Source organism: Salmo salar, chromosome ssa24, assembly GCF_905237065.1.
Source record: "Salmo salar chromosome ssa24, Ssal_v3.1, whole genome shotgun sequence".
Taxonomy (NCBI): domain Eukaryota; kingdom Metazoa; phylum Chordata; class Actinopteri; order Salmoniformes; family Salmonidae; genus Salmo; species Salmo salar.
Window position 1 is genome coordinate 39,502,070 of NC_059465.1, and position 18,730 is coordinate 39,520,799.

The 18,730-nt window shown below is 43.9% G+C and overlaps 1 protein-coding gene across 5 annotated transcripts; it reads left to right on the plus strand.

The window, feature by feature from the left end:
- The first annotated feature begins 731 nt into the window (after positions 1 to 731).
- On the plus strand, positions 732 to 17,440 carry LOC106585919 (G-protein coupled receptor-associated protein LMBRD2B). Of its 5 annotated transcripts, none has more exons than XR_006761735.1 (18): positions 732 to 878; positions 1,135 to 1,402; positions 1,728 to 1,828; positions 3,743 to 3,841; positions 3,964 to 4,131; positions 4,283 to 4,493; positions 4,938 to 5,012; positions 5,148 to 5,261; positions 5,420 to 5,603; positions 6,167 to 6,348; positions 6,648 to 6,781; positions 7,029 to 7,134; positions 11,543 to 11,640; positions 11,867 to 11,973; positions 12,215 to 12,416; positions 12,512 to 12,611; positions 13,196 to 13,292; positions 16,135 to 17,440. XR_006761735.1 is itself a non-coding variant. In XM_045706706.1 (18 exons), the coding sequence occupies exons 2-17, from the start codon at positions 1,229 to 1,231 to the stop codon at positions 13,297 to 13,299; spliced, it is 2,004 nt and encodes a 667-aa protein (XP_045562662.1). In that variant the 5' UTR covers positions 732 to 878; positions 1,135 to 1,228; the 3' UTR covers positions 13,300 to 13,324; positions 16,135 to 17,440. The 5 variants fall into 5 exon arrangements, 2 of the variants coding, with proteins under 2 accessions (XP_045562662.1, XP_014028136.1); XM_045706706.1 differs by having other exon boundaries at positions 12,215 to 12,261; positions 13,196 to 13,324; XM_014172661.2 differs by having other exon boundaries at positions 12,215 to 12,261.
- Positions 17,441 to 18,730: the final 1,290 nt, after the last annotated feature.

Consider the following 18,730-nt stretch of genomic DNA (forward strand, 5'->3'; position numbering starts at 1 on the left):
GCTTGACAAAGTCCTACAATTTCAGAAAGATTTTTTTTTAAGTTTATTTTTTTAAATCGTTTTTTTGACCCCTTGGAGTGTTGCTTTTAAGGTTTAAGGGGCAATCTCCGATTGGTAAATACATTTTTGGACTTTGATATTAATGATATACTGTAGATCCATCGATTCTTGGGGAATAGGCTAAAACATATACATGTCTCATGTTCAGTTCAACTGAGTACACCATCAGATCCCAAAACATAAGCTTTGTTTGTAAACAAACATTGTACAAGCCTCAAAAGATGGTTAAAACTATAAAATGTTGATCTCAGTAGACCTACATGCATCCTTGGCTCTGTCCATTAATTTGAGAGAAGGTACAGTACATTTCTCCAGCCATCCCTCAAGCTGTTTTTCCAAAACAATGGCGGAGTGTCCACTCTGTTATTGTTTGAAAAGCAGATTAGGCCTACCCATTCAAAAGTATTCTCTGCTAAAAAAAAAAACAATATGACGTTAGCACACACGTGTCAAACACATTCCACTGAGGGCCGAGTGTCTGCGGGTTTTTGCTCCTCCCTTGTACTGGATCGATGAATTAAGGTCACTAATTAGTAAAGAACACCCTGGTTGTCTAGGTCTTAATAGAAAGGAAAAAACTAAAAACCCGCAGACACTCAGCCCTCGGTGGAATGAGTTTGACACCTCTGTGAGCTAGAGGGTGTAGGCACATAGCCTACATTTCCCGACATGCCAAGTTGGTCCAGACACGCGCATTGTTGCGTAACTGTTTCAAAGGTTGCGTACACCACTTTTCGGAACACTATGTTATTATCAGGTTATTATACGTGAGAAAAGAGACCGGCTCGGATAATTTCAGCTGGGGTTCAAGGATCGAGGTAAACTTATTATACTTGTATTGTGGCCTGATATTAACAATATTGTTAATCTTAATTAATTAAATCGACCAAAAATATCGCTAACGTTAATTTATAGGCTACTAGTCCTTATAGGCTAGATTACAACATTACATTTTCAGCCTATCAGGAAAATGTTATATAACGGGTAAAACACATGAGTCATATTTGCATTTAGCCCACACAGCCCTTTGGATTTGTACCGTAGCATTGTCAATGTGTTTGTATTGCTACCTAGGTACCCGCCCCCCAGTCTGTGCAGGGTTCACACAGACACACAGACAGACAGTGTGTGAAGGTGATGCACAGTATGTGGCTATAGCAGCAACAGGATGAGCGGTGGAGCCCTGGGTATCGAGATTGTGCTGGTTTTCTTCCTGCCACTATTTCTCCTGCATCGCTATGGACACTTCCGCAAGCAACACCCACTGGTGCTGTTCGGGACCCTCCTGTCCTGGTATCTCTGCTTCCTCATCGTCTTCATCCTTCCCCTGGATGTCAGCACGGTATGTTGCCCCTACCCGCCGATCGTGAGTCAGTTTAGCATTTCCCCCAGTATTGGTTAAGGTTGGTATTTGGGGAAGGGAAGCTGATCCTACATCTGTAGAGGAAACTTCACCCCAGAGTGTATGAAAATCTGCTCATGTAGGGAGATGTACAGTAGGGGTGTTAAAGTGATGAAAAACTGTTATTCTGTCATGCAAAATAGTAGTACATTAAATTACTATATTGGCTTCATTACATGTGCGTGTGCGTGTGTGTGCGTGTACGTGTGTGTGCATGTGTGTGTGCGTGCGTGTGTGTTTGCGCACGCACACATTCTTATTTCAGACCATATATAACCAGTGTAAGATTGACAACGAGAAACCCAGGGATCTGACCAGTTCAGACCCCTTTAATCAGACATCCAACTCCTCTGTCTTCCCTACAAGGTACAGTACCAACAGATCTGGTCCAGGACCTTACCGCGTTCCTCAACTAACACCCTGTTATGCTATGCACTGAACGCCATTGACTAAATTCATGACCAATTTGTGTAGTGACTGGCTTCAACGTAGCGTAAGAGGGAGCTAGTAGAGGAACTCGCTAATTAAGTACCTGGACCAGAGCTACAGTTGAAGTCGGAAGAGTCATTAAAACTCATTTTTCAACCACTCCACAAAATTCTTGTTAACAAACTATAGTTTTGGCAAGTCGGTTAGGACATCTAGTTTGTGCATGACCCAAGTAATTTTTCCAACAATTGTTTAGACAGATTATTTCACTTATAATTCACTGTATCACAATTCCACTGGTTCAGAAGTTTACATACACTAAGTTGACTGTGCCTTTAAACAGTTTGGAAAATTCCAGAAAATTATGTCATGGCTTTAGAAGCTTGTGAAAGGCGAATTGACATCATTTCAGTCAATTGGAGGTGTACCTGTGGATGTATTTCAAGGCCTACTTTCAAACTCAGTGCCTCTTTGCTTGACATTATGGGAAAATCAAAAGACCTCAGAAAAAAATGGTAGACCTCCACAAGTCTGGTTCATCCTTCAGAGCAATTTCCAAACGCCTGAAGGTACCACGTTCATCTTTACAAACAATAGTACGCAAGTATAAACACCATGGGACCACGCAGCCGTCATACCGCTCAGGAAGGAGACATGTTCTGTCTCCTAGAGATGAACGTACTTTGGTGCGAAAAGTGCAAATCAATCCCAGAACAACAGCAAAGGACCTGGAGGAAACAGGTACAAAAGTATCTATATCCACAGTAAAATAAGTCCTATATCGACATAACCTGAAAGGCCACTCTGCAAGGAAGAAGCCACTGCTCCAAAACCGCCATAACAAAGCCAGACTATGGTTTGCAACTGTACATGGGGACAAAGATCGTACTTTTTGGAGAAATGTCCTTAGGTCTAATGAAACAAAAATAGAACTGTTTGGCCATAATGACCATCTTTATGTTTGGAGGAAAAAGGGGTTGGCTTGCAAGCCGAAGAACACCATCCCAACCATGAAGCACAGGGGTGGCAGCATCATGTTGTGGGGGTGCTTTGCTGCAGGAGGGACTGGTGCACTTCACAAACTAGATGGCATCATGAGGGAGGAAAATTATGTGGATATATTGAAGCAACATCTCAAGACATCAGTCGGGAAGTTAAAGTTTGGTCGTAAATGGATATTCCAAATGGACAATGACTCCAAGCATACTTCCAAAGTTGTGACAAAATTACTTAAGGACAACAAAGTCAAGGTATTGGAGTGGCCATCACAAAGCCCTGACATCAATCCTATAGAAATGTTGTGGGCAGAACTGAAAAAGCGTGTGTGAGCAAGGAGGCCTACAAACCTGACTCAGTTACCCCAGCTCTGTCAGGAGGAATGGGCCAAAATTCACAAAACTTATTGAGGGAAGCTTGTGGAAGGCTACCCAAAACGTTTGACCCACGTTAAACAATTTAAAGACAATGCTACCAAATATTAATTGAGTGTATGTACATTTCTGACCCACTGGGAATGTGATGAAAGAAATAAAAGCTGAAATAAATAATTCTCTCTACTATTATTCTGACATTTCACATTCTTAAAATAAAGTGGTGATCCTAACTGACGTAAGACAGGGAATTTTTACTAGGATCTAATGTCAGGAATTTTGAAAAACTAAGTTTAAATGTATTTGGCTGTGTATGTCAACTTCCGACTTCAACTGTAAGTACCCACTGGACTGTCTGCTGACAACTTTATGACTTGTGGTTATGTAACGGTTGTCCTGTATTCATGTGGTTTCCTTTACAATGTGTACATAGTGTTGTCTCTTATGAGGATGACCTGTGCTGGTGTCTCTTTAATTACAGCACACCTAAAGTATGTCACAAGCCATGGAGCTATATTCCTGATGGAATTCTGCCAGTGTTCTGGCGTGTGGTCTACTGGACCTCTCAGTGTCTGACCTGGTGAGCTCCACTGTCCACCCACCCTGACTGCAATAGCAACCATTTACCAGAGGAGATTTCCACTCTATTTTTGGCTAATGTGTTTTTGTTGTTTTTATTTGTCCGTCTGTTTGTCTACTCAGGCTGTTGCTCCCCTTCATGCAGTCCTATGCACGCTCTGGGGGCTTTTCTATCCTCGGTAAGATTAAGACGGCCCTTATCGAGAACGCCATCTACTATGGCACCTACCTGATCATCTTTTGCTCCTTGCTTATCTACGTGGCTGTCCATCCCCAGTGGCAGCTAACCTGGTGAGTAAACCCCATCACACCTTCTGCATCCCTGTCCTGTCCCGTCCCCCCTCCTGCCTCAATCCAACCCAATCTAAACATTATCCATTAGTAGGGAAAATGCAAATCTGACCCTAGATCAGCATGTAAGTGTCTCTGTCTTCTCTTCCAGGCAGGGCCTGCAAACCATTAGCATCGCAGCAGCAAACACCTGGGGGCTTTTCCTCTTGGTGCTGTTGCTAGGTTACGGCCTGGTGGAGATCCCGTGCTTGTACTGGAACTCCTCTCGCCACGGTTACCTGTTGGCCAAGACCTACTTCAAGGTGGCCAAGCTGGCGACGGAAAAGTCAGACGCTGAGGAAAACATGGATGACGCCATGGAGGTGAGATGGATGAGAAGAACTAAAGGAAGTAGTAAAGTACGATGGTTTTCAAAGGTCCACTCAGCGATATGGCGTGTCCGTAAGTATAGCGGGGCAGACCTCCAATATAAACAAAGACAGTACGACGCAAGGGGCTAATCTTGGCAGCATTTGTTCTCACGTTGTACGAGAGAGGAGCGGACTCCTGTGCAGATGGTAAATATTGTCTGCGTCCAAAATGGCTCCCTGTGGGCCCTGGTTAAAAGTGGTGCACTATTTATGGAATGGGGTGACCATTTCTGACGCCACCATTATCTGTGAGGCAGTTCATATCAGATCAGCCTCTTGCTTTGCACTCTCTCTGGTGTTTACACCACCCTTTATAGAGACAGTCATATCGCTGAGTAAAAAGTAGGACAAATCAATGCATTGTTTTGGGCCATTGAATGAATTTCTCTTTGACAGGAGGTGGCAAATGTCAACGAATCAGTTGGGTACAGTCACCCCCTAAGGAACAACATTGACACTATTTTGAGAAAGGTAAGAATGTTAGAACAAAGTTGAATACATCCGTGTGTAAACCAGCGGTATAGTCTATAATAATGATAATGAATCATGTTAACTATTAATATGAACGACTAAGTCTAAAATCTCAACTAAGCACATCCATTTTAGTGTCCCATGGAAATCCAGGAGAAAATGGTGAGGCTGAACGCGGAGGACAGTGAGGATGAAAGCACACAGAGGACCTATCCTTCCAAAAGGAGCCTAGTGAAGCTTCATAAGCAAGTAATTATGGTTGAACCACCCCCTAATGAAACGTTCTGAAATGTCCCTTTATATGGTCGGACGGTGATTGAATTAGGCTCAGATTGTTGCTGTGAAAGTAACCCATGATGTACATAGTGTCTATGAGTGGGGTGATCCTAGTATTGTGTGTTGGCCAGGTGATCTATGCTGGCCAGAGACACAGTCAAACACAGGTCCAGTGGGCGATCCTTCTGGAAGAGGCCTTCCATTTAGAGGACGTGTGTAAGAATGAGACCAGTGCCTCCCATCAGTTTGTCCATAGTTTCCTCTCCTCCCAGCCACCCGGCTGGCTCGGCAAATACCTGTACACTCCCACCATAGGTGAGTTCAAGTAGGGGACGACTGATTTCTTCAATAGTCCTATGGCTGTGTCCCAAATGGCAGCCTATTCCCTATGTAGTGCACTACTTTTGACCAGGGCCTACAGGGAATGGGATGCTATTTGGGATATAATTTACTGTATGCCTACTGTCTAGCCACGGTCAGCTGACCTGTGAACACGTTGAACTCTGGCTGCCGTGAAAGGACTGTGTTGTGAAAGCTGTATCAGCCCCTTTAGAAAATCCACTTATCAAATGTACACAGAGAACGACTTTATTCAGTATCTTCAACAGATTGGCTCTTGATATTCATCAATTGTGTGTGTATGAATGTATTATTATCTATCCTCGTGTGTGTCCCTCCCTGCCCCAATACTCATTGCAATATCTGACTGAAATGTGAACTTTTCAAAAGAGTAAACTCACACACCTTAATTTACCCGGTGCATGGAGCAAAAAGTATACTTATTAAAAAGAAGCAAAACTCTTCACACCAGTAATCTTAACGCTTCCAACAATTGAATGGATCTATTTAGCAACATTTGGTGTGGTGTTTTTCTATAGAGTGGTACTGGGAGTGTGTGCTGCGACAGTGGTGCTACCGGCTGCTGGCACTACTGCTGTCTCTACTCTCTGTGGCTGTGGTGTGGTCTGAATGCACATTCTTCAGCACACATCCTGTCCTCTCTCTCTTCGCCATCTTCATCCAGTTAGCAGAGAGGGACTACAGCTACTTGTACATAGAGGTAGATATTATCTTTGGGATTCTGTGTGTATAGTTAGCCTGGGTGCCAGTCTGCAGCACAAGCTGATTTGGGACCGGGCTAGTTTATTGGCATGTTGATCCGAAAAATGTCTTAACTGCGACAATAAAGTAACTAATACTGTTACTACTACTAGATGTTTAGGATAGCATAGTTGCAAACACAGTGTGGATAAATTACATACAGGAAAATGTGTAAGTATAACAGGAAATATGGAGAAAGGTTTTTCCGTTGAGTACCAACGAGCCAAATGATCGTTGTGATGTTCTGTCCACCACCAGATGGCGTGCTTCGTCACTATTTTGTTCCTGTGTGTTTGTGTCTACTCCACCGTGTTCCGCATCCGAGTCTTCAACTACTACTACCTGGTACCTCACCATCAGACAGACGCCTACAGCCTACTGTTCAGCGGAATGTACGTCTCTCACCGCTAAAATATACCATGTTTTGTGAAGGTGTGTCTATGGTGTCCATTTTAGGACAGCCTCAAAAAGAAGTCTTGCTGAGACTGAAAGAAGCTGAGACTGCGGCTGTCCTAATATGGACACCATAGATGTCACTATTTGAGCTTGGTTCTAGAGCTTTAGAACTCTACAACATTTCAGTCAACATGTTTGTCTGAGTATCACTTTGAGTACCGTGTGTATACCTTTAAAACGCAGGTTGTTCTGTCGACTGACTCCTCCGCTGTGTCTCAACTTCCTGGGTCTCATCCACATGGACGCCTCCATTTCTCACCAGCAGAGAATAGAGACAGCATACACCACAGTGAGTCACACCCGGTGGGCATCCCAAATGCCACCCTACAAACGCAAAACGCAGTAACTACGGCAACAGTCAAAATGAAAATATATATATATTTTGTTCCTAACCAGCCAAATAGGTTGTAGGTAGATTAACTGATGTATCATATTATTATGAAGTAATTGTTATGCATATAAACATGACCACTGATTAGCTTCCCTGTGGCTCAGTTGGTAGAGCATGGTGTGTGCAACACCAGGGTTATGGGTTTGATTCCCACGGGGGGCCAGTACAAAAAAAAATAAAAAATGCATGAAATGAAACGTATGCATTCACTACTGTAAGTCGCTCTGGATAAGAGCATCTGCTAAATGACTAAAATATAATTTCACCTATGAGCCCTCAAAATATTGTTTTTGAAAATTTTTGCAAATGAAAGAGATATATAATTGATAAGAGAATGATCTAATAAAGGTAAATGAATCAATAATTCATTATTAATTAGTAGTTATGTAGCATGGATAATGAATAATGAATGTACTGAACGTTAGTCCCATAAAGTCTAGTAGAGGCTGGAAAGGGAGAGAAATGTGTCTGCGTATTGATGGACCTAAGAGGACTGTAGACATTTGTTCTACCTGACTTAGCAACTTTGAGAGGCTTTGGAGGAAATATGGGAGTAACTCTCAAGGTCTCAGTAATCTCGGGGGAAGGCACAGACAGCGCTGGATAGTGATTAACAGTGGTGGGAAGTCAAGGGAGAGATACTGTTCACCTACTGTTTGTGTGTATGTGTGTGCGTAGGTTATCTACTTTTGGTGTGGAGGTGTGTGCGTAAGCGGAGAGAGAGGATAAAATGAACTTCTTTGTTAATGTTGGGCAGAACGTTCTCTGAATAAACCGTACGAACATTTTGCAGAAAACTGAGTCCTTGCCTAATTATTAACCCATTGTCTTACAAACCTTGGGAATTAGTCAAGGCTTATTGATTGTTAATTATTATCATTGGAACAGAATAATTCCTTTGACAATAATTTACATACATATTCACACCCCTGAGTCAATACATGTTAGAATTACCTTTGGCAGCGAGTCTTTCTGGGTAACTCTAAGCGCTTTCCACACCTGGATTGTACAATATTTGCACATTATTCTTTTTTAAATTCTTCATGCTCTGCCAAGTTGGTTGTTTATCATTACTAGAAAGACAATTCAACTCTTGCCATAGATTTTCAAGACGATTTAATTCAAAACTAACTAGGCCACTCAGGAACATTCAAAATCGTCTTGCTAAGGGAAAGGGAAAGGGGGATACCTAGTCAGTTGTACAATGAATGCCTTCAACTGAAATGTGTCTTCCACATTTAAGCCAACCCCTCTGAATCAGAGAGGTGGGGGGGGGGGCTGCCTTAATCGTCATTCACGTCTTCAGCAACTCCAGTATATATTTGGCCTTGTGTTTTTAGGTTATTGCCCTGCTGAAAGGTGAATTTGTCACTCAGTGTCTGATGGAAAGCAGAATGAACCAGATTTTCCTCTAGGATTTTTTTATCCTAAAAAACTCCTTAGTCCTTGTAAATGATAAGCATACCCATAACAGGATGCAGCCACCACCATGCTTGAACATATGAACAGGCCTCCCCAGTGGTGCAGTGGTCTAAGGCACTGCATCGCAGTGCTAGGAATGCCACTAGAGATTCTGGGTTCTACTCCAGGCTCTGTCGCAGCCGGTCTCGACCGGGAGACCCATGGGGCGGTGCACAATTGGCCAGCGTCGTCCGGGTTAGGGGAGGGTTTGGCCGGCAAGGATGTCTTGGCCCATCGCGCACTAGCGACTCCTGTGGCAGGCCGGGCGCAGTGCACGCTGACACGGTCACCAGGTGTACAGCGTTTCCTCCGACACATTGGTGCGGTTGGCTTCTGGGTTAAGTGGCCATTGTGTCAAGAAGCAGTGTGGTTTGGTTATGTTTCGGATTACGCACGGCTTTTGACCTTCGCCTCTCCCGAGTCCGTACGGGAGTTGCAGTGATGGGACAAGACTGTAACTACCAATTTTATACCATGAAATTGGGGAGAAAAAAAGGGTAAAAAAAGAAGAAAGAAAAGAAGAGTAGTACTCAGTGATGTGTTGTGTTGGATTAGCCCCAAACATAACGCTTTGTCTCCAGCACATAAAGTTAATTTCTTTGCCATTTTTTTGGCAGTTTTACTTTAGTGCCTTATTGCAAACAGGATGCATGTTTTAAAATATTTTTATTCTGTACAGGCTTCCTCCTTTTCACTCTGCCATTTAGGTTAGTATTGTGGAGTAACTACAATGTTATTGATCTATCCTCAATTTTCTCCTATCACAGCTATTAAACTTTGTAACTATTTTAAATTCGTCATTGGCCTCATGGGGAAATCCATGTGCGGTTTCCTTCCTCTTCGGCAACTGAGTTAAGAAGGATGCCTGTATATTTGTAGTGGCTGGGTGTGTTGATGAACCATCCTAAGTGTAATTAATAACTTAACCATGCTCAAAGGGATATTCAATGTCAGCTTTTTTTTTACCCATCTACAAATAGGTGCCCTTCTTTGCGATACTTTGGAAAACCTCCCTGGTCTTTTTTGTTGAATCTGTGTTTGAAACTAACTGCTCGACTGAGGGACCTTACAATTATCTGTATGAGTGGGGTACAGAGATGAGGTAGTCATTAAAAATGCATGTTAAACACGATTATTGCCCTCAGAGTAAGCCCATGCAATTTATTGTGATTTGTTAAGCATTCTTTTGTTCTGAACTTATTTAGGCATGTCATAACAAAGTGTTTGAATACTTATTGACTCAAGACATTTCAGCTTTCCATTTTTTATTAATTTGTAAACATTTCTAAAAACATAATTCCACTTTGACATTATGTGGTATTGTGTGTAGGCCAGTGACACAATTTAAATTTTATCCATTTTAAATTCAGGCTGTTAACACAACAAAATGTGCAAAAAGTCAAGGGCTGTGAATACTTTCTGAAGGCACTGTATATGCTTAATGCAAAGGAAAAGTGCAGTATCTACAATCTAAATGTGTTGATTCAATTTTCTTGTTGTTTTTCTGTTTGATGGGAACTGTTTGAGAGTTCTAACTACATTCCAACTGTATTTAATGATGATATGTAGTTGTGTTTTGAACGTTATATTGTAGTAACCCTCAATAATCTTCTCACCATAGGACTATTTCATCACGCAGAATGTTTATACTAAATATTTGTGTTTGTGCAGCATCTACAATCGAAATGTGTTTATTCAACTTTCCTGTTTTTTCTGTTTGACTTTGTATGGTAATTTATTTGACTTAGGGGTCATAGGTCAAATCAAATCATGGTTTATATGCATAAAAAGGACTTCATAATCGGATGATACATCAGTGTATCTCTTATCTACCTACAACATATTTGGCTGGACAGCAAATACATTTTAAAGACATTTTTCTCACTTTCATTGTTTGCGTACTTACTGCTCTTTGCCTTTGCATGGCAGAGTGGGTAACAGGAGTCAAAACATGGTGTAAAAAAGCTAAAGTGCAGTAACTTCACTTAGTTACTGCAAATTTCACACTCTATTTTCTCTGAAACGGAACATAATTCAACCAGGACACTAAAACAGATACTGCCAAGCCTGATTTCAGTCTTAACTACATTTTGACCAAAAGTGTAGTTTCTGCGTTTTGCCATTGTAGGGCAGTATAGACCCCACAGTGGAGGTGTCATAATACCCATAAAACCTAGCGGTCAAACAGGGAAATGGTTCCAATCGTTTTTCCACCATTCATTTTTCCCAGAGTGGATTTTAGAAACAATTAAAATAAGGGCTGTGGGAAAAAGGAATGGTGGGAAATTTATTGAATTTGACCGCTAGGTTTTATGAGTATTATGACTCATACTGTGGTAGTCTGTAGTGCACTACTCTAGACCAGAGCCCTATTTCCTATATAGTGCACTACTCTAGACCAGAGCCCTATTTCCTATATAGTGCACTACTCTAGACCAGAGCCCTATTTCCTATATAGTGCACTACTCTAGACCAGAGCCCTATTTCCTATATAGTGCACTACTCTAGACGAGAGCCCTATTTCCTATATATAGTGCACTACTCTAGATGAGAACCCTATTTCATATATAGTGCACTACTCTAGACCAGAGCCCTATTTCCTATATAGTGCACTACTTTTGACCAGAGCCCTATGCCCATATATAGGGAATACAGTGCCATTTGGGACGCAGCCTCGGTCACATGGGCTCTCTCATTGTAAAGGAAAACTAGTCAAGTCGTGAGGAACCCACTTGGCATGCTACTGAATAATGAACATGACCCTACTGGGATTTATTTAATCAGCTAGACTTTCTAGGTATTGGAGCCACCATTTTCTCAACTCCATCTTTCTTGTGTCTACCAGATCATGGGCTCTATGCGTCTCCTCTCCTTCATAGCAGATGGTTTCTACATCTATTACCCCATGCTCATAGTCCTCCTCTGCATCGCCACCTACTGCAGGTAAGTCTTGTCTGCAGATCTATTTGACATCCTCTCCAGGGGATTCCCATCATAAGACAACAGGGTCTATATTGACATTTGTCTCATAGGATCAGTTTAGAAGTTATATGCTTTAACAATCAATGGCTATATTCATTTAAAGTCCAGAAATGGAACCCCAGATTGCCTCCTTTAACTAACACATGGCAGTGTGTTTTTCTTCCTCCCCTCCCTTGTGTATTTCCAGCCTGGGTACCCGCTGTCTCAACCTCCTGGGGTTCCCACAGTATATTAGTCAGAGCGATGACTTGACCTCTGAGCTGGTGGAAGAGGGCAGAGAGCTTATCAGAAGAGGTACTATTGTAGGGTGAAGTTGCCTCTGGACTCCGATCTTGGATCAGATTAGCATTGGTTGAGGTTAATATTGTGGGAGGGGCAGATGATCCTAGATCTGTAACTAAAGGAAACTTCACCCCAGAGCATTGTTGTACACTCAGCCTGGATGCCATTTGAGAAGCTCTCCTTTTGGAGTCCAGTGTGGATAAGACCAAGTCTGGGACAATGTTGCCACTATCTCTGCTTGTTGTTGTTGCAGAAAGAAGAAACCGACAGAGAAGCGAGGATGGGGAGAGTCGGAAACGAGTGAGCACGGTCCTTTCTTATTTTGAGTCTTCTCTGAACACTGGAGAAGACCCCATATCAATGTTCACACCACCGCATTACCAAACTATGAACCACCTGCCAGCTCATTGGGTTCACTGTCTGTGTAAAATGCTCCGGCATGAAGTTTCCCTTAGGTACAGATCTAGGATCAGCTTCCCTAAAAACTGACTCAAGAACGGACGTCTAGGGTCAACGTAACCCTACACCATGTAAAATAACTATTTTTCAGGGATGGAGAGAGCGCTATGGAGAACAGCGAAATGTGAGGAGGAACAGAAATGGTTATTCCGAGTTAAAGGACAACGACTCTCCCTCAGACAGCAGTGACAGTGAGTATGAAGTTTATGATGATCATTTTCAACAGACCTAATTGTCACGTCCTGACCATAGTAAGTTGTTATTTTCTATGGTAGAGTAGGTCAGGGCGTGACAGGGGGTGTTTGTCTGTTTTTTGTATTTCTAAGTTCAGTTTCTAGTTTTGTATTTCTAGGTTGGTTTTTGTTTGGCATGACCTCCAATTAGAGGCAGCCGGTTGTCTCTAATTGGAGGTCATATTTAAGTTGATGTTTGTCCCAATTGTCTTTTGTGGGTGATTATATTTTGTGTGTAGTGTTTGTTTCTCCTGCGTCACGGTTTGTTGTTTTGTCCTTCAGTTTATTTTTTGCATTGCATTAAGTTTCACCGTTTAATAAATATGTGGAACGAAACAGACGCTGCATTTTGGTCCGATCATTCAAACAGCTGTGACACTAATGCATTATAGCCGTCAATCAAATGTTATTTTGCGTCCCAAATGGAACACTGTTCCCTATGTAGTGCACTACTTTCCCTATGGGCCCTGGTCAAAAGTAGTGCACTACATTGGGAATATGTTGCCATTTGGGACGTAAACTTAAATGTGTGTTCTCTTCAGCTGCCCAGTTGACCTGGAGAGAGAGCGGGGATCACAATGGGCTACTTCAGGACGTGGACACCACAAGCCTAGATCCTAGTGATTCTCCAACCCAGAGGTACTAGATCCTAGTGATTCTCCAACCCAGAGGTACTATGCCCCAGTCATTCTCTCAACCCAGAGGTACTATGCCCCAGTCATTCTCTCAACCCAGAGGTACTATGCCCCAGTCATTCTCTCAACCCAGAGGTACTATGCCTCAGTCATTCTCCAACCCAGGGGTACTATGCCCCAGTCATTCTCCAACCCAGAGGTACTATGCCCCAGTCATTCTCCAACCCAGAGGTACTATGCCCCAGTCATTCTCCAACCCAGAGGTACTATGCCCCAGTCATTCTCCAACCCAGAGGTACTATGCCCCAGTCATTCTCCAACCCAGAGGTACTATGCCTCAGTCATTCTCCAACCCAGAGGTACTATGCCCCAGTCATTCTCTCAACCCAGAGGTACTATGCCCCACTCATTCTCCAACCCAGAGGTACTATGCCTCAGTCATTCTCCAACCCAGAGGTACTATGCCCCAGTCATTCTCTCAACCCAGAGGTACTATGCCCCACTCATTCTCCAACCCAGAGGTACTATGCCCCAGTCATTCTCTCAACCCAGAGGTACTATGCCTCAGTCATTCTCCAACCCAGGGGTACTATGCCTCAGTCATTCTCTAACCCAGAGGTACTATGCCTCAGTCATTCTCCAACCCAGAGGTACTATGCCCCACTCATTCTCCAACCCAAAGGTACTATGCCCCAGTCATTCTCCAACCCAGAGGTACTATGCCCCAGTCATTCTCCAACCCAGAGATACTATGTCCCAGTCATTCTCCAACCCAGAGGTACTATGCCCCAGTCTTTATTTGAAATAGTATACTGCTCCAAAAAATAAAGGGAACACTTAAACAACACATCATAGATCTGAATGAAAGAAATAATCTTATTAACTACTTTTTCCTTTACATAGTTGAATGTGCTGACAACAAAATCACACAAAAATAATCAATGGAAATCCAATTTATCAACCCATGGAGGACTGGATTTGGAGTCACACTCAAAATTAAAGTGGAAAACCACACTACAGGCTGATCCAACTTTGATGTAATGTCCTTAAAACAAGTCAAAATGAGGCTCAGTAGTGTGTGTGGCCTCCACGTGCCTGTATGACCTCCCTACAACGCCTGGGCATGCTCCTGATGAGGTGGCGGATGGTCTCCTGAGGGATCTCCTCCCAGACCTGGACTAAAGCATCCGCCAACTCCTGGACAGTCTGTGGTGCAACGTGGCGTTGGTGGATGGAGCGAGACATGATGTCCCAGATGTGCTCAATTGGATTCAGGTCTGGGGAACGGACGGGCCAGTCCATAGCATCAATGCCTTCCTCTTGCAGGAACTGCTGACACACTCCAGCCACATGAGGTCTAGTATTGTCTTGCATTAGGAGGAACCCAGGGCCAACCGCACCAGCATATGGTCTCACAAGGGGTATGAGGATCTCATCTCGGTACCTAATGGCAGTCAGGCTACCTCTGGCGAGCTCATGGAGGGCTGTGCGGCCCCCCAAAGAAATGCCACCCCACACCATGACTGACCCACCGCCAAATCGGTCATGCTGGAGGATGTTGCAGGCAGCAGAACGTTCTCCACGGCGTCTCCAGACTCTGTCACGTCTGTCACGTGCTCAGTGTGAACCTGCTTTCATCTGTGAAGAGCACAGGGCGCCAGTGGCGAATTTGCCAATCTTGGTGTTCTCTGGCAAATGCCAAACGTCCTGCACGGTGTTGGGCTGTAAGCACAACCCCCACCTGTGGACGTTGGGCCCCCATACCACCCTCATGGAGTCTGTTTCTGACCGTTTGAGCAGACACATGCACATTTGTGGCCTGCTGGAGGTCATTTTGCAGGGCTCTGGCAGTGCTTCTCCTGCTCCTCCTTGCACAAAGGCGGAGGTAGCGGTCCTGCTGCTGGGTTGTTGCCCTCCTACGGCCTCCTTCACGTCTCCTGATGTACTGGCCTGTCTCCTGGTAGCGCTTCCATGCTCTGGACACTACGCTGACAGACACAGCAAACCTTCTTGCCACAGCTCGCATTGATGTGCCATCCTGGATGAGCTGCACTACCTGAGCCACTTGTGTGGGTTGTAGACTCCGTCTCATGCTACCACTAGAGTGAAAGCACCGCCAGCATTCAAAAGTGACCAAAACATCAGCCAGGAAGCATAGGAACTGAGAAGTGGTCTGTGGTCACCACCTGCAGAACCACTCCTTTATTGGGGGTGTCTTGCTAATTACCTATAATTTCCACCTGTTGTCTATTCCATTTGCACAACAGCATGTGAAATTTATTGTCAATCAGTGTTGCTTCCTAAGTGGACAGTTTGATTTCACAGAAGTGTGATTGACTTGGAGTTACATTGTGTTGTTTAAGTGTTCCCTTTATTTTTTTGAGCAGTGTATTAGGGCTAGATTTAATCGGTGTCGCGGAAGATCCGTGTTATAGTGTGAATGAAATTTAAAGGTGATTGAGCCGACATGCAGCGTTTACCGTGAATGCAGTCTCCACAAACGCGCGAACATTTCCTTTAAATTTTAATCGCACTAAAGAGCAGATCTTCCATGATATTGGATTGAATCTAGCTTAATGCGAATACTAAATACTAGCCTGGTCACAGATCTGAGTGTGCTTTTGCCTTCAATTTTCATTGTCAAGCCATGAAAACTCCATAAAGAATTGGCAAGAGAGCAGAAACAGACTGGCACCCAGGCTAGTAGATTACAGACTGGCACCCAGGCTAGTGGATTACAGAGCATGGTGGGAAAACATTGTTGTATTATAATGGCAGTAGAAGAGACAAAGAGAAAGGGGAATGACTGATCTGATATTATTTCTCCTTGGTCTGTCCCTCTCCAGGTATGCAGGAGGACGTTACCTCTCCATGGCGTCCTCTCGGACACACATTTTCAACGATGTCTGAGAGGAGCCCCTGCTCAGAGGCTGTGGGACTGAACTAACCTTTCCTCATTGCCCACACTAGAGTTGCTAGAGTTCCATGGATATTGTCTTCTTCTCTTTTGTCCTTTAGCCTGTTTGTCTGGAGAGAGATATTTATTTAATGCACATTGGGATCATAATGAATACGATAACATGGACCAGGGGGTCCTGATCCGAGATCAGGACTGGCTTCAGTAGTCCCCCAAGAACAAAACATTGTCTGACCTCAGGAACAAGGGATGCATTGATTTCCGTTTTTAGAACCCATTCATTCTGTAACAACTACTCAGTGATTTTATCTTTATTTAACTAGGCAAGTCAGTTAAGAACAAATTCTTATTTTCAATGACAGCCTAGTGGGTTAACTGCCTTGTTCAGGGGCAGAACAACAGATTTGTACCGTTTCACCTTTTCACCTTTCAAACTATTTTGCCAAATATCAATTAAATAAAAGGTATGAATTTGTAAATTAACTTTGATCTACATTATTATACCTGTTAATGAGAGCATTATTATTGATGGTTTATGGTGATGAAGGGATGATTTGACCTCCTCATACCTGCTAATGGGAGACTTTAGGCCTAGTGGGTCATACAGTATGTGTGAAGGCTACTATGGTTCTATGACTGCATTCCAATGGGCTCAGGTCATAAGTAGTGCACTATAAAGGGAATAGGGTGCCATTTGGCACACAGCCTATATGTGTGGTCCCCGTACGGGGGTGGGTCCCAAAGACCTTCCCCATTATTGATTAAGGGGACCTTAAGATCTATATGTTTTGCTGCAGGCCTTATAGTAAGATACTGTTGCTATGTGTCTAAAAACTCTGCCACTATACGTTGAACAAGCATCTATATTAGTCTTTGTGGTTAAGCCCTGGCTGCTGTGAGAGTGAGCTGCAGGCTGGGCCTGAGTCAGACTGAAACTAGATCAAGAGAAGTAACTGCTGTCTGGTTTTGACATGTTGATCTTGTGTGACAGTAGACAATGCTAATAAATTCAGAGAAGCTACTGTACTAGGCTGCCTTATAAGGTAGCCTCAGCTTATTGATACACACATACATTGACGTAGGTGATCATACCACTAGGGAGGGATCACATGTATGAAATCAGCTGTGCCCTTAGGTGGGGTGCAGAATTTACGGGGAAACATGCGTGCCATGTTCCTGTTGTCAACTTCTGTCTGCAATTGCATTAATAAAGGTTTTTGATTGATTTACTTAAAGATATTGTCTGATTGCTGATTTCACCAATAAGCAAATGATTGACAAGGAACCTACCCCGACAGTGGATAGGTCCTTTGGCTCCAGACTCTCCAGTGTTCTTCTCTGTAGGGGTTAAATGTAGCCCTGAGGCAGGGCAGGGATTACCCATGTTTCATGGGAACTGACCCAGAGAAACCCATTCTGTATTCTCTAATAAAATCCATAACAAACTTCAATGACTTCAGCCGATCCCGACCGGCCACGCTCTGTACAGTCTGTTCCCTTCTTCGCCATGTTTGCGTGCGAGACGGGCCTGTCTGAGAAGAGAAGCACTGGCACCTTCATCTGCCTGACAGCCCTCTCTAATCGCTTATTTCCCCTAATCTACAGCACCAGTCAAAAGTTTGGCGACACCTACTCATTCAAGGGTTTTTCTTTATTTTTACTATTTTCTGCATTGTAGAATACTAGAAGACATCAAAGCTATGAAATAACACATATAGAATCATGTAGTAACCAACGAAGTGTTAAACAAAATATATTTCATATTTGAGATTCTTCAAAGTAGGTGGGGACGGGTCAAGTCCCACTCTGGTTCTTAAGGGGACTGAGGCCGGGCAGTGACTACACTGATCTAAAAGATGGGGAGGGGCTAGAGAATGGGGAGGGGCAGTGACCACACTGATCTCAAGGATGGGGAGGGGCTAGAAAATGGGGAGGGGCAGTGACCACACTGATCTCAAGGATGGGGAGGGGCTACAGAATGGGGAGGGGCAGTGACCACACTGATCTTAAGGATGGGGAGGTGCTAGAGGATGGGGAGGGGCAGTGACTACGCTGCACTAAAGGATGGGGAGGTGCTAGAGGATGGGGAGGGGCAGTGACCATGCTGATCTAAAGGATGGGGAGGTGCTAGAGGATGGGGAGGGGCAGTGACCATGCTGATCTAAAAAATGGGGAGGGGCTAGAGGATGAGGAGGGGCATTGACCATGCTGATCTAAAGGATGGGGAGGGGCTAGAGAATGGGGAGGGGCAGTGACCACACTGATCTAAAAAATGGGGAGGGGCTAGAGGATGGGGAGGGGCATTGACCATGCTGATCTAAAGGATGGGGAGGGGCTAGAGGATGGGGAGGGGCAGTGACCACACTGATCTAAAAAATGGGGAGGGGCTAGAGGATGGGGAGGGGCATTGACCATGCTGATCTAAAGGATGGGGAGGGGCTAGAGGATGGGGAGGGGCAGTGACCACACTGATCTAAAGGATGGGGAGTGTTGCTTTTGTCTCTTGGGGGTTGGAGGGATGAGGA

Excerpts from the sequence above, each read along its gene's own strand:
- LOC106585919 (XM_014172661.2), top strand. The coding sequence starts at position 1,229 with ATGAGCGGTGGAGCCCTGGGTATCGAGATTGTGCTGGTTTTCTTCCTG. Across the intron at positions 3,842-3,963 it reads ACCTCTCAGTGTCTGACCTG|GCTGTTGCTCCCCTTCATGC; the intron begins GTGAGCTCCACT and ends TTGTCTACTCAG. Across the intron at positions 4,132-4,282 it reads CCCCAGTGGCAGCTAACCTG|GCAGGGCCTGCAAACCATTA; the intron begins GTGAGTAAACCC and ends CTTCTCTTCCAG.